Source organism: Arachis ipaensis, chromosome B08, assembly GCF_000816755.2.
Source record: "Arachis ipaensis cultivar K30076 chromosome B08, Araip1.1, whole genome shotgun sequence".
Taxonomy (NCBI): Eukaryota; Viridiplantae; Streptophyta; class Magnoliopsida; order Fabales; family Fabaceae; genus Arachis; species Arachis ipaensis.
In genome coordinates, this window is record NC_029792.2 from 103380124 (window position 1) to 103394552 (window position 14429).

Sequence of the window (14429 nt, forward strand, 5' to 3'; positions counted from 1 at the left end):
TAATTAATATTATAAATATTTTATAAAATTATAATTAAAATTAAATTTTAAAAATTTTTAATATTAAAAATAATTAGTATTTGTCTTAACAGTTGGATTGGTTGAATGTTATTCCACTCATCTACTTAAGTAAGTATTAAGAGTTTGAATTTCGTCTTATGTGTGTAGTAGCAATCCATTAGTTAATGGTAAATCCTTAATAAATAGAGCATCAATATATGATATATTAGTCCTCGACTTACGAATTAGGAAATATAGTTTGTCTTTAGAGTAAAACAATTTCTCATTAATAGCAATACTTATGGAGATTTGTTTTTGTTAAAATTTATCTATGACAATTTTATTTGTTGATATCATAATCATTATTGAAGTCAAAACAATATGATCAATGTTGTTACGTGTTAAAACTTAACATTTTATGACATGATTTTCAAGTTTTCAAACCTTTTGGTAATATTACCAAAACACTATTGTTAAATATTAGTTTGTGAAAAGAAAAATTAATGACAACTTTTATTATTCAATATATAATTTATTCTACTAAAAAATAAATTATTATTCCTTAGATTGGTAAATACATTTTTTTCCAATTTATTACACTATTTTATTTGGCAATATTTGTCATTGAAGAATAAAAAATGACCACATTATCATACAATATGATGTACAAAAGTAATTTTTTATTTTAAAATTAACTCTGGTTAGTGATATAAAATTTAAATTATTTTTTATTTTCTTACTCAAAATTTAAATTTGAATTCAATTCGATGGAATTGTTTGATCTTAAAGGAGACCCTCTATAATTTCGCACATGAGGAGTTATTTCTTGGTTTTGTCCAGTCATTAATAACTTGATTATTTTTAGATAATAGTAGATAGAAACAACGCTTGTAAGGAGTCCGCGTGGAGGTGGAAGGCCTACGGGTGGTGAACTTCTTTTCCCGGAGAAGAAGCAATGATGGTATCCAGGGAATAAGCATCGGCTGCCTTGTTACGACTTCACTCCAGTCACTAGCCCTGCCTTCGGCATCCCCTCCTTACGGTTAAGGTAACGACTTCGGGCATGACCAGCTCCCATAGTGGAGGTAGTCCACATCTTCACAGACATGTCTATTTCACCGAGCCTCTCTCCGAGACAGTGCCCAGATCGTTACGTCTTTCGTGGAATTGAGTAACACTTCAGCTTTTCTAATTTCAATAACAAAAGTAAAATTGATTAGGTACGAAATATTAGACATTTAATGATTTCAATTATTTAAATTTTAATTACCAAATATATATATATATATATATATATTCAGGTTGCTGCATATAAATCAGCTGCTCCAAATGCAAAATTTAAAAAGCAATCTTGTTCTAGGATTATGCAAGAAGCTTCAAGCTGCTGCATGGCCTATAGTTTTGCTATCAAGGGGGAACGGATCGGATAGAAATGTCACTGTTGATAATCTTGGCAAAGCCGGATTCGGAAGTTGTTGGTCTTCCCTGATGATGAGGTATTGTCATAAACTCATAATGTTCCTGTCATGAATCTTGGATATGAATAAGAAAATATCTCAATTGTTTAGAATTTAAGATAGATCATAAGCTTTTAACTATAGAAACACAGCTTGATTTCAGTGCTTGAAACTTCTCTTTCCTATCATATTTTATAAAAAGCAAAGATAAGTGTGAATTAAGTTGTTACATTTTAGAATTTCAACATAGGCATCTACTTTTGTAGACTTTGAACATACCAACTGCTTGATCTTATACTAAAACAGTGATCTGCATTTTGCAGAGATGAAGATGAAGATTATTCCAACAAACAAAATGATGACTTCATTGTTGAGAGTCCGGGTTGTGACACCTGATAGCTTGCAATAGCACTCTTGCTATTGGATATGTGTATGATACACAGCACTCTTGGTATTGGATTTCTTTTCCCTCTCCTCTCCGTTACGGTCGAGTTACTTTGTTCCTTCCTCTCGCTTCGCTCGAGCATCTTCAAACCCCACAATCAAATTCAGTCCAGCTATCTACTTCAGAGGATGCAGAAGATTCACCAGAGCAGAGGTGGAGTCTCTCCATAGGAATAAAACATGGGTTTTAGTTAAACTACCTATAGACAAGAAAATTGTTGGCTGCAAATGGGTCTTCAAAAGGAAGGAGCCCTCTCTGGGAGATGGAGTCAAGTATAAGGCTCGCTTAGTTGCAAAAGGATACAGTCACGTACCAGGTGTAGATTTTAAGGTTTTCTCACCTGTAGTAAAACACTATTCCATTCGGGTTCTGCTCGCATTGGTAGCCATGTTTGACTTGGAGTTGGAACAGTTGGCAATTGACAATGCTGATATCATGAAACCTACACCAATAAGATCATGTCAAGTTAACTGGTGCTGAAGATCAGCTTGGAGTTAGAACAGAAAAGAATACTTCTTTTCTTTTTTCAGGACCTGATAAACTCTCAGTTATTTCAAAATAAACTTTGATAAACTGCAAAAAGAATAAATTTAGGCAAGATTAGTATGTTACCTCTGATATAGATCGGATGGATTCTGAGGAAAAATGCCATCTATGTCTATTAGCACTACACCAACTCCATCATCTGATGGTTTAACCTTGTCAAAGTAGACCTCTAAGTCGCGAGCATATCGGCCTCCTTTGACATATTCTATGGCCAGGTCCTTGCAGATGCTAGGAAGATTATGTCCTTCTAAGCTATTGAGCTCGGTGTGCAGAGAATGAACCTTGCAATAGCTGTAATCATCATTCACACTTTGAAGTTCTATAACTCCAGAACCTCTACTCTGACAAGATTGCAGCATCATTGTCAGAGCAACCAGCATAGTAATCATTAGGAGGCCTATAGTGGCGAGCGAGGTAATCAAGATGGTTGCTGCGAAAGGAGTGATGTAGAATCCTGATTCCAGCACATAACTGCTCCTCATCTCTGTTATCATGAAAGAAACAATTTAGATAATTATCAACATTGTGCCAAAATAACCAAAAGGATAATTTAAGGGAGAAAGATAAAGATAGTAATGAAGAAGAGGGATGAAGCTAGCATTACATACAGAACCACCAGAGAGACTCCCTGCAGAATAGTTCTCCTCCATTTGATGGCCATAAGCAGACATAACTCCAAGCTTCCAGATCTACCCTTGAATCCGATTCGAGTAAGGCCTATTTCGTGTCGCCAGAAATCAAAGCTGCATCCTGCAATTTTGGAAAAATTGGATCATCTTCCATAAATAAGTGAGATTGATATTTCTAGTTCTGGACAAAAATCAGAAACTTCCAAGCAACTACAGTGAACACCCTTCTTTGCCAATGAATGAATCATTTCATCTAAGATTGGATGATGACAAACTGGGAAGAAATTATCACTCACCAACCATAACTGTCCACAATACACGTTTTAAATCAGAGGTATACCTTATACTAAGGCTAGAACTTCAAATTAACGAGTCCAATGTCACATCTTGATCTAAAATCTTAATAGATATACTATTTACTCAATCCAAACTTTCAGCTACTGTTCGATCTAGATGTCTGGAAAGTTCAAATCACAAGGGCTCCAAATCAAGCAACATTGCAGGACACAACAGAAACTGATTCACAAGATGAAAAGAAACCTTATAATAAGGGTGTTTATGGTACAAAATTTCACAAAATAAACTGGAATTGTGTCAAATTATTATACTAATAGTTTGGAAACTGTACCAAACCACTTTTCTACGTAGTAAATTGGATTTATTTAAAACCAATTTACAATTTGATGCATCAATTTAAACTTTAAACCATATTAATAAAAATAAAAATAATTTTAATTTTAAAAGCAAGATTAATCTGGTTTCATATTAAAAAAAAAGTTCTTAACAAAATATTGATTTTAACCTATTTATATATAAGTAATTAGTTCAAACCAATTTGACAGACGTCCGATAGTGTCAGCTGGTAATTGGCCTAAGGTTGGTCACGGGTCAGTCCAGGTTGACCGGCGATATTCTTGAGATCGGTGAGTGATCGGCTAGCCTTTTGTTTTTGGAGATTTCAGAAGTTCCCTGTTACTTAACAGTGGTATCTTAATGCTATGCACTCCAACAAGAAATAAGGTGTAAAATAAAACTCGTAAAGAGACTTGCTTTCTAAGTAGTTCTACACAACTCGAAGAATATTGACTCCAATAGAAGAAAGGTATACTTCAAACCTATTTCCTTATTTTTCAGGCATTTCTGAAGCATGAGAATCTATAATAAAATTTGCCTATCACTTTCAAAATCCCTTATTCCCTATAGTTTTTCATAATCAGGGAACATTATGTCCTCTTCTACAACAATGTGCAGCATGTAATTTAAGAAAACAATTACACACAAGTTCTTGAAGAGGACGACAACAAGCAGCATCAAGAGAAGTATGCAGCTAAGATATATAATTCTTAGCTGTCTCATATTCACCCTTTTCCCCTTTTCATGCAGCTAAAGTGTGTTTGCAGCTAGTAAATTGCAATTACATTACTAATGAGTAAAAAAGTTGAAAGAATAATTTACTTCTTATGATGTAACAAGTAGATAACTATCAAAGTTGCCAAATTTGGGAGTTTAGGTAAACTAGTAGAGCTCATGTAACCTCGACTCGTAAACTACAACTCTTCTTTCAAGAACCACGATAAAAAGGGATACAAAAGACACATTTATAATATTATAATGAAACAAATAAACGACACAATAGTAAATACAAATTGAAAAAAAAAGGGTGAATAAAACCATTAATGTCTGATGCTAAAAATTAACATATATTATGTCTAAATATCATATCATTATTTTTAAAAGTCTAATTAAAGGAGTTTTAGTGAAACTACATGTTTTGATACTTAAAAGAGACCGAAGGTGGGTTAAAATAGTAAACTTAAGGAGTCTACCCGTGTTTACCTGAGTTTATCCACATCCGAGAAGCAAGTTAACTCTGAGTGATCTAAACTCGTAAGAGTTTAAGAGTTAACTTGAGAATTTAACATCATCTATATTCTATGACAAGTAAATAATACATCTCGACAATATTTGTTCTTCTTAACAAAAGAAATATAAAACCAAATAATCATGTAAAAATCTAGGTAGCATATACATACAGTTTGTATTGGTTCAGCTAGCACCTCCCAGCATTGTTTCAAGTCTTCACTCAAGCGAGCTTCGTTAACCTATATGGTAAATGATAACATTAAGAGAAAGCTTGATGTGAAAACAAAAAGAACACAAGGAAAATATTCTTTAAGCATGTATATTCAACTTGCTGATAAATAGTATAGCAAAACAGTTGAGATAAACAAAAGGTATCATCTACTATTGGAACATAATCATGCATACTCTAAGAGAGAAGTAAAAATCCATCGTCAAGTTGAATACCTGAAGCTTTCCTATTCCTTGAAGTGTGCTTTTGTAAGCAAGAAGGGAATGACCAATTCCTACACCCATGTTCCGTAAGACAGTTGAATCAGTCAAGTCCCTCTGGTTAAAAAAAAAAAAAGAAGAAAAGAAACATCGTGTAATTAGACCATCATTGCTATTGAATCAGGCCAAAAAGGTCTGTAGGTTATAACCTAGCACAGGAAGTTACAATAATCAGATTCCAGACAACCACCATATTAGAAAAGTAGGTCTTACCTGCCAACGTGAAATCGGCAATTTCATGCTTAGATGAGACAGACCTCCATTAGCAACACCTAGATTACCTTCACTATTTTCAAAATCAATAGGATTCACTTTGTGAGGCATAGTTGACGACCCAATCTCCCCAGCCTTTGTGATCTGTGCATAAAATTTAGAACATCAAAAAGATTGTCTACCTAAAAGTATAGCATCACACTGTTATAGCTATTATATCAGGAAATCTACCTGCTTAAAATAACCCAAGGATATATAGCCCCATACGTCTCTATCAAAGTCAATTAATATATTGTTGAACTGGATGAGCGAATGAAATAGTTTTGCCATGTAGTCATGAGTTTCAATCTGTTAAAGAAGTGAAGTAATCTAGTCAGAAGGATACATCAAATCATAATCTCATCAAGAAGTAGGTATAATCGATAACTAACACATAGTGCTGACTCAATTTTGTACGTATCCGACACACAATAAAATTTAGTTTCACTAACTACTGATGGCAAAATTTGTATGACAATGTGTATACACATAACAAGAATTATTTTATCAGGTTGCAAAAGGGCCTGTTAGGCATGAAAAGAACCAGAAAAAGGTAAAAACTTCAAACATACCTGAGGAACATAAGGATTAAAACTTAATCCAAGAGATTTTACAAACTCTTCTGCAATTTGAGGCCAGTTAACATCAGGGTATGCAACAACATGTGCATTGTAATTTCCAACCGCACCAGCAAATTTCCCCAAAAACTCAACCTGAGATAATTCCTTCCTTTCTCTGCTTAATCTCACAGCAAATATAGCCATTTCCTTTCCCAAAGTTGTTGGTGAAGCTGGCTAGGGTATAGTCCAGAGAAAGCGAATTTCAGTAAAGATTGTTCAACAACGAAAATCTACCAACTAATGCACAAATTAGCTTACCTGTCCATGAGTGCGAGAAAGCATTGAGACTTGAGCATTATCTTTAGCCATGTTACACAAGGATTTAATTATTTTATCCATGACAGGAAACATTACAGATCCCATTGCTTCTTTCAGCATCAACCCGTGGGCGAGGTTATTTATATCCTCGGACGTGCAAGCAAAGTGAAAAAATTCAAGCACCTGTAGGAACGAAGTGAACCATCGGAGTTGTTAGTCAGAAAAAAGCATATCATCGCAGGCCAAGACGAAACACCTTAAGCAAATCTCAACCTTAGCCACTTCAGCATTCGATTGGCATTTTTGTTTCAAGAAGTACTCCACTGCCTTAACATCATGATTAGTCACCTTCTCAATATTCTTTATCTCCAAGGCATCACTCACACTAAAGCCATCAATCACGCCTTGTAAATAAGACCTGGCATCTTCACTGAAACTCGGAACCTCAACAATTTCAGGAATCTGAGACAGCTTCAACAACCATTTTATCTGACACAAAAACGCATCCATCTCATAAGTTAACATAAAAAGCATGACCTTGAATCATACCAATCCACTTGTATTCTATTTATTAGAGTATATAGAAGTTTGGAAGTTCACATGGTAAATCAATTGTAATCAATCTTTCGCATTCTAATAAATTTTCATTGTTGGTTTTCTCTAAATTATTTTCAGCTCTTCCTCTATGACCATGGATTTCAACATGCCAAAGCATTATTAAAAGTTAAATTTTAAAAAGAAAAACTTAACAAGTTCGATCCTTTCCTATGAAAACCGAAGCATAAGAACATAACAAAGCAACTCTCACATTAAACATGCACACAAAACAAGTTTTTCAAAAACGGCAAACGGGTTTCTCTAAATTTTGCAAAAGAACATTTTTTTTTAATAAAATCAAGCAGAAAGCATAAATGGGATATGTAAGGTACCTCAACAAGAACCCTGTAGTAGATGAGGCCGTATTCACTCATAAAAGGAGCCAATTCCTTAACTTTCCCCCAATAGCGGCCATCCAATGGGGACAATGCAGTCAAACCAGAAAGTTGATCCAAATCAGAGGAACGAGCTCCGAGCATGCCGTTCTTCTCCTTCTGGGTGGTGTGGGTGCTGAGTATGGCTCTGCAAGCGCAGCCTCTGAGAGAAGGAGGACGAAAGGGGAAGGAAGCAGTAGAAGAAGAAGAAGAACGAGGTGGGAGTGAGGAAGTTGGAGTGGGAGTTGCGGCAGGGCAGTAGGTGGAAGAAGAAGCAATGAACTCCATGGAAGGTGTGTGTTTAAGAATGGAGTGAAGGAACGGTGGCGTGCGGGGTGGCTTTGAGCTAGGATTCTCTGCGTTCTTTGCTTTCGTTAAGAAAAAATAAAAATTACAAAAAAAATTAAACATAAAATAATAATTTATATAAAGTTTAATTATTTTGTAAAATAATCTATATCTATCCAACATATATGCAGAGCAAAGTTGTGAGAACTGGACCAGTCAATGTACAGATCGAGTGACTGGTTCAATGGTTTAATGGTTCAACCGAAATCAAACCGTAATTGAACCGGTTTAATTAAATATAACATAAATTATTAAAAATTCAAAGTGGCATATATTGTGAGATAGGGTGCAGAGCAATTAAAGCATTGTATCAATTAAAATTGGTCGAAACTTGGTTTTTTCATTTAAGTTTCTCAATCTTCATATATATATAACACATTAACAATAGGACTTCTAAGCTTGGTCAAACATATCAGTTCCAGATATAACAACAGTAGATAATAATCATCCATCATAGGCAACCGAAATTTGAGGCCCCAAAATTTAGTATGGTGCAAGGAGGAAAAGAAATCGGTAATCTCCAATTTGAACAGGAAGAAGCAATTCCACAGTACAGTAAGAAGCCCAGAACACAAGAAAACTGAACAATTAAATTAACTAAACCAAAAAAAAAAAACACAATAAAGAAGCAGAATAACCTTTATAAATTAGGTTTCCATTACTGAGTTTTTCATTTTCATAAATTAGGTAATCTTTTGTTCTTTGCTTCTTAACTTCATTCTCTTTTTTTATGAGTAAACTATCTCCTTGTCTAAACTTCACCCAACCCTTTATTTGAAGCCATATAGTAATCCAATGCAGAATTGTAACAATGTTTCTCTTTTGAATCAATGACAGCAAAATAACAATTTACCAAAATAACAAGTAAAACAGATTGGATTTATAACTCAATCTCAGCAGAATTAATTTAATATCAATCTCAGCAAAAATCAATCTCAGCATAATTAATAAATTAAACTTAAAAAAAATTAAATTTATAACTCAATGTCAGCAGAATTAATTCAACATCAACGGACTGAATTCAAATAAAACTTCAGAAAATTAATATCTCAAAACTCAGCAAAATCATCAATAATACATATGCATATTCAGAACAAAACAAAAGAAGAAAACAATATAATACAATTACAACAAATTGAACATTATTGAAGAGGATAAAGGGGAGGTTCTACGTTATCTGGATTGGCACCGAAGGGGAGGAAAAGACAGCGCAGAGCCAGAGAGCAGAGAGACAAAGAAATTCAAATTGGAAACTTCGGTAACGCGAAACAGAGAAGCAACGACGGTGAGACACGGTGCGGAGTAGAGCGGCAGTGACGACAAGACTGGCGGGGAGCAGAGAAGGGGCCACAGCCAAAAATGGCGAGGAGGGGAGAAGCAGAAACGACGCACGGCAAGGAGGGAAGCAGCAGCGACGACCCACGGCGACGACCAACGGTGAAGAGCAGAGAAGCAGCGACAGAGAGAGCTCGGACAGAGAAACGGCGACGCCAACAACAGCCCGGAACCGACCTTAGCTTCTGGCGACGCGAGGAGAAGAGCAGAATGAAAGAAAGGGGAGATGGTGATGGTGATGGTGGCTCTGATAGGGTTCAGGAGAATCTAGGGCTGCTGAGGGTGCGTTTGTGAGAGAAGAAAGGGGAGGGCAGTAAAATTCAGCAATTTTCTTCTCTAGAATAAAAAACGGCACCATTTTGATTGTTGGATCAGCGAACCGGGACTTGGAAAATTCGGACGGCTTGACCGGTTTGTTAATTAACTATCGGTTCAACCGGTTTTTAAATCAAATTTTTATCTAATGGTTCTGAAGGTTAACTGGACCGGCCAAATAACCAATTTTTAATTAATTCGGTCGAATCGGTCGGTTCGATCCGGTTTTCAAAATCTTGATGCAATATTTATTTATTCCAAGTTCAAACTTATTTCTTGTTTTTATTTTTTATATTGAACTTTTAAAAATAGAACGTTTCAAATAATAGAAAAGATGAACGGTTTCAAAATAATAGAAAAGATGGGCGGTTTTAAAATAATAGAAGAGATGGACGTTTTTAACTCTTAGTGGGCGACTAGATATAGTATCACATAATTTGAAACTGCCAATTTAAAACCAGCACATTATTTTTCTAAAGACTAACACATTTAAATTATTACTCAAAAAGAATTTTTAAAAATTAAAAGTTAACAATAAACAAAAATAAAAAGAATAAAGCACACTAAAAATTTAAAATGCCCCAACACTTGCTTAAGCAAACTAGTGAGCTAACCACTAGACCAAGTTCATTAATTAGTTAGTTAAAACCGCCTATTTCTTCTGTTATTTTGAAATTGCTCATCTTTTCTATTATTTGAAACTGCTTATCTTTCTTATTATTTGAAATATTCTATTTTTAAGAGTTTGATTTAATTTAAATTATTAATATTTTTTATTATTTTTAAAAATTATATTTTTATATTTACACACACATATCTCGTTTATCATGTAAACAAAAAAATGTTTCTAAAAATCAGACTGAACTGACCGGTTAAACCGGTCCGACAATGCAAACGGTTCGGTTCTTCACTTAAAACTGTTCATCATAAAATCGGAAACAAACCGTTGAACCAATCAGAAACAAACCGGTTGGACCGAACTGGCAACGGGCCAATTTTTCAGAAATGACGCCGTTTCAGTAAATTAAAAATTAAAAATAAATAAATAAATAAAGCACGCGTTGCTCTGGGTATTGCTCCCTCCCCTCTTTCGTTCCTAGCTTCCTTTCCAGCTTTCCTTCCTTCGTTCTCCTCAAGACCTCAACTCAAAGAAAGAAAACCCTAGCTAGCCTCCACCACCGCCGAACGGAGTGAGTGAGCCATTGCCGCCGTCCATGATTGTCAGAGGCTTCTCTCTCTTCGTCCTGTCCTCAACCCCCTGTTCGCACTTCGCTCTCTTCTTCCTCGCTTGGCATCCATCCTCCATCATCTTTGTCTTATGCACCGTCGTCTTGTTACCGTCGTCTCGTCGCCGTTTCGTTTACAACCCAAAAAAAGAAACAAAGCTTCGGTAGCGCTGAGAGCCCCTTGCCCCCTTCTCTCCTTCTCCACTCTCCAGAACTCAGGTATTTTCAACCAAAGAAAAAGTTAAAAACCCTAGCCTCAGCCGACGTTCGTCTGTCTGTCGAGCTACTGCCGCCATCTGTTCGTCGAGCCACTGCCGTCGTCAGTCACACGCAGGGCTGCTCTCTTCGTGCTGTTCTAAAAGTCTCCAACCCCTGCTCTCTTCTTTGATTACTGATTATTTGATTGTTTTGTGTTATTTTTTTTTGAATGATTATTTGATTACTAATGAGCTCTAGTTATGTTGTTTTCCTGTTTTGTGTGTTGTGATTTCGCTGATTATTGAAGGACTTATGATAATTGATTATTGAATGTCTTTTTATTATTGATCAGGATTACTGATGTTCTGCTGGTTTTGCTGTGTTGCATTTTACTTTACTGTTTTCTACTGTGCTGTTTGGCGTGCTGATGTTTTGTGTTTTGTGATTTCTTTGCATAGTGATGTGCTGCTGGAAACTGAATTGCTATTGTTTTGTGTGTTTGTGATTTACTGTTTTGTGACTTAATTATGCTTAGATGCTGTTTGTCTTCATGATTTATTGATTTCAGTTATGTAGGATTTTGTGATTTCTTTGCAATTTGCATAGTGATGTGTTGCTGGAGACTAAATCGCTACTATTGTGTGTTTGTGTTTTACACTTTCACTGTTTTGTGACTTAATTATGCCTAGATGCTGACTGTCTTCATGATTTATTGATTTTAGTTATATAGTGTGTTCTGCTCTGGAGTGTGACTTCCGACTTATAACTCGGCTACGGTCAGGCTAGGTAGTCCTTCTATAACTCAGAACGTCCTCTCTGGAACCAGGGTGTGGTTGGCGTGGAACCTGCAAAAGGGACTCCAACGCCCAAGTCAGTAATATTACAAGACAATGAGAAATACTTTAAGAGAGAATAAAATAGATGTCTTATGTGGGCTGAAGTGTTTTATTCTTCAGTGTTTAGATGAGGAGAGATCAGAGAAAATCGTATCCCCTAGCGGGGTTAGGAGGTGACTTATATAGACGGGAAAGCTTAATGATTTTACCGTTATACTGACCTTGATAGTAGGGCTGTTATGGATATTTTCTGTTGTTCCCTTATATCTCGGTAAGTTTGGAAGATTCAGCTATTATCGGTTAGTTTTGTAGAATTATTCAAATTTGATCTTTTCTGTTTGTGGTTAAGCTCGGTCAAAGCTTCTGGAATCCAAGTACTTCGGTATGGATCACAGCCCCCAAGCTTGGCCTGTGAAAAAACAGGTTGAGCTTTTTATGTTTTCCGCTTTTTGAAGCTTTATTGTGACCGTAATGGAGCCCCCAAGTTCAACTTGTTTTTTGTTTTTTTTTTGTTGGGCTATTATGTGTTGGGCTTTGATGCGCAGTGTGATTTTCGTTCCCGCTTCCTTTGTTAGTAGTTTTATGAAACGTGGGATAGTGGGTGTCTTGGGAGTTGGGGTTGTCTCTTCAACTGGTTGCTGTGTTTGCGTTGGAGTTTATTACATTGCTCTTAGGACGCGTCATGTCTAAAAAAGGTTAGTAAATTGTATTTGTCTGTTGGTTTTCTTTTCTTTGTAAAAATGGGGAAGAAAGATACTGTTGCTATTGATGAGGGTGATGTCTATAGCTGGGTTGATAGTGATGTTAGGGGTCGCGTATCTGTGTTTTGTAACGATGAGCTTGTGAAACAATTGAATGAGGCTAACTGGGTAAGGCGTGGGCATGATTTTGAGGTTAGGTTTCTGCCATGTAGTGAGAATGATAGAGTTTGTGAGAAAAGGTCTGACTGGAGCTACTTCTATATGTATACGTGTTTGTTGACTGAACTTGGTATACGTTTTCCTTTTACTGACTTCGGGTGTGGAGTTTTACACCAGTTAAACTGTGCTCTGACACAATCGCACCCAAATTCCTGGGCATTCGTTAGAGCTTTTGAATGTCTAATGGATTATTTGGAATGTTATCCTTCGCTTGGTTTATTTTTCTCTTTGTTTCAAGCTAAGGGTGTTCGTAGGGGTGGGTGGGTGAATTTGAGTGGTCATCCAAATCTTTCAAAGATTTTAAAGAAATGTTTGTTAAAGTTCAAATCATTGAAGGTTTTTATCCCTTCTTCTTGGACTCGTTGCTTGAGGAGAGATTTCCAATTTTTTGGTCTCCCGAGCCCAAACAAGTTTTAGATTGGAAAGTAGGGTTTCTAGCGAAGATTTGCTGTTAAATTTTTTGATGTTTGCAATGTCGTCTTCTTCTTTACTTTCTACGTCTACTCTTCTGGAGCTTGAAGGGGATAAGGAGGCATTGGAGGAGTATCTAGGTAACCTGTAGGTTTTGTTGTTTGAACTGTGGTTTGGTGTTTTTATCTTATATGGTGTTTGTGTTTGTTGTGTAGGTGAGAAAACTTTCACGCTCACTACGGCGAATTTGAAGGCTTTTGTTTCGAAGAACAAAAAGAAAGAAAAGGAGGGATCCTCTACCAAGATAGTTAAAGAAGGTGAGGGAGGTGTGGGGAAGCTTGATGGAAGTTTTAAGAGGAAGAGAGGTGATGGTTCACCAAAGGTTGTTGACCTTACTGCTACGAGAGATGGTTCTGCCATTTTTACTCTTGAGGAGATAAGTGCTACTTATGAGAGTCAGGTGGTTCTTCATGGTTATAGGGAAGGTCCGTGTAATTCTCTATGGTCCTCTGGGTACCCGTTTATGGCTGTGGCTGACGAGGTTGCTCAGGTGGATTCTGATGTTAAAATAATTCATGATGTAGGAAAGGTTGGGGTTGCTCGCTATTTACAGGTATATTTTCTAGTGTGCTTTGTCTTTTTGCTATTGTAAATGCTGTTTTGTGATGATTCCTTTTTCGTAGGTGATTGGGGCTAGGCTTCTTTCTATTGGTCGGACTTCAGAGTTGGATGATATCTTGGAGGGTGATCAGGTTGCTGCAATTAAGAAACTGAAAGAGTCTTTGGAGGAGAGGGATGCTCGGGCTGAGAAGTTAAAAACTAAAGTTAGGGGGTTGAAGGAGAAGGTAAAGAATGTTGAGTCTGAGCTTCAGAAAGTTAGGCGAGATCTTGAGTCAAAAGTTGAGGAGGCTGAAAAGGCAAATGCTCAGATTCCTGAGCTGCAAGAGGAGGTTTTGTCAGCCTTTACTCTTGGGTTTGACCGTGCTATAGCTCAGATAGGAGTGTTATCTCCCTCTTTTGATGTTAGTAAATTAGATGTTACAAAAATTGTTAGTAATGGTCAGTTGCTCGATGATGAAGCTCTGTCCGATAAGGGGGACGGGAGTGCTTCTGTTGGGAAAGTAGACTGAAGAAGTTTATCATGTTTTAGTTTGTTTTTTTTTTTTTTGTAAAACTTTTTGTAAAGCTTGTTGCTTTCTTTTGGAACACTGGATAATGTGTAGTTGACTTTGTTATGGTTTGGTAGACCATGTTTGTACTTTTTTTGAGTTTTGAAATGAATGGATTTGATAGTGTTGTTTTGTTATACA

At 36.3% G+C, this 14429-nt stretch overlaps 3 protein-coding genes across 5 annotated transcripts; 1 reads left to right on the forward strand and 2 right to left on the reverse strand.

Moving 5' to 3' along the window:
• On the reverse strand, window positions 1621-3491 carry LOC107612603 (uncharacterized protein At2g39920-like). Of its 2 annotated transcripts, none has more exons than XM_016314294.2 (4): window positions 3057-3491; window positions 2515-2932; window positions 2243-2344; window positions 1621-2157 (listed from the first exon to the last, which is right to left on the reverse strand). In XM_016314294.2, the coding sequence occupies exons 2-4, from the start codon at window positions 2928-2930 to the stop codon at window positions 2019-2021; spliced, it is 657 nt and encodes a 218-aa protein (XP_016169780.1). In that variant the 5' UTR covers window positions 2931-2932; window positions 3057-3491; the 3' UTR covers window positions 1621-2018. The 2 variants fall into 2 exon arrangements, with proteins under 2 accessions (XP_016169780.1, XP_016169781.1); XM_016314295.2 differs by having other exon boundaries at window positions 3053-3491.
• LOC107612599 (adenylosuccinate lyase) lies at window positions 4733-9536 on the reverse strand. The gene is made up of 9 exons (XM_016314288.2): window positions 9051-9536; window positions 7489-7898; window positions 6833-7048; window positions 6560-6742; window positions 6254-6475; window positions 5874-5990; window positions 5643-5786; window positions 5385-5486; window positions 4733-5179 (listed from the first exon to the last, which is right to left on the reverse strand). The coding sequence occupies exons 2-9, from the start codon at window positions 7816-7818 to the stop codon at window positions 5003-5005; spliced, it is 1491 nt and encodes a 496-aa protein (XP_016169774.1). The 5' UTR covers window positions 7819-7898; window positions 9051-9536; the 3' UTR covers window positions 4733-5002.
• LOC107612602 lies at window positions 10587-14429 on the forward strand. 2 transcript variants are annotated; one of them, XM_021109647.1, is made up of 3 exons: window positions 10587-10973; window positions 13335-13732; window positions 13803-14429. In XM_021109647.1, the coding sequence occupies exons 1-3, from the start codon at window positions 10847-10849 to the stop codon at window positions 14247-14249; spliced, it is 972 nt and encodes a 323-aa protein (XP_020965306.1). In that variant the 5' UTR covers window positions 10587-10846; the 3' UTR covers window positions 14250-14429. The 2 variants fall into 2 exon arrangements, with proteins under 2 accessions (XP_020965306.1, XP_016169778.1); XM_016314292.2 differs by lacking the exon at window positions 10587-10973 and adding an exon at window positions 11027-13259.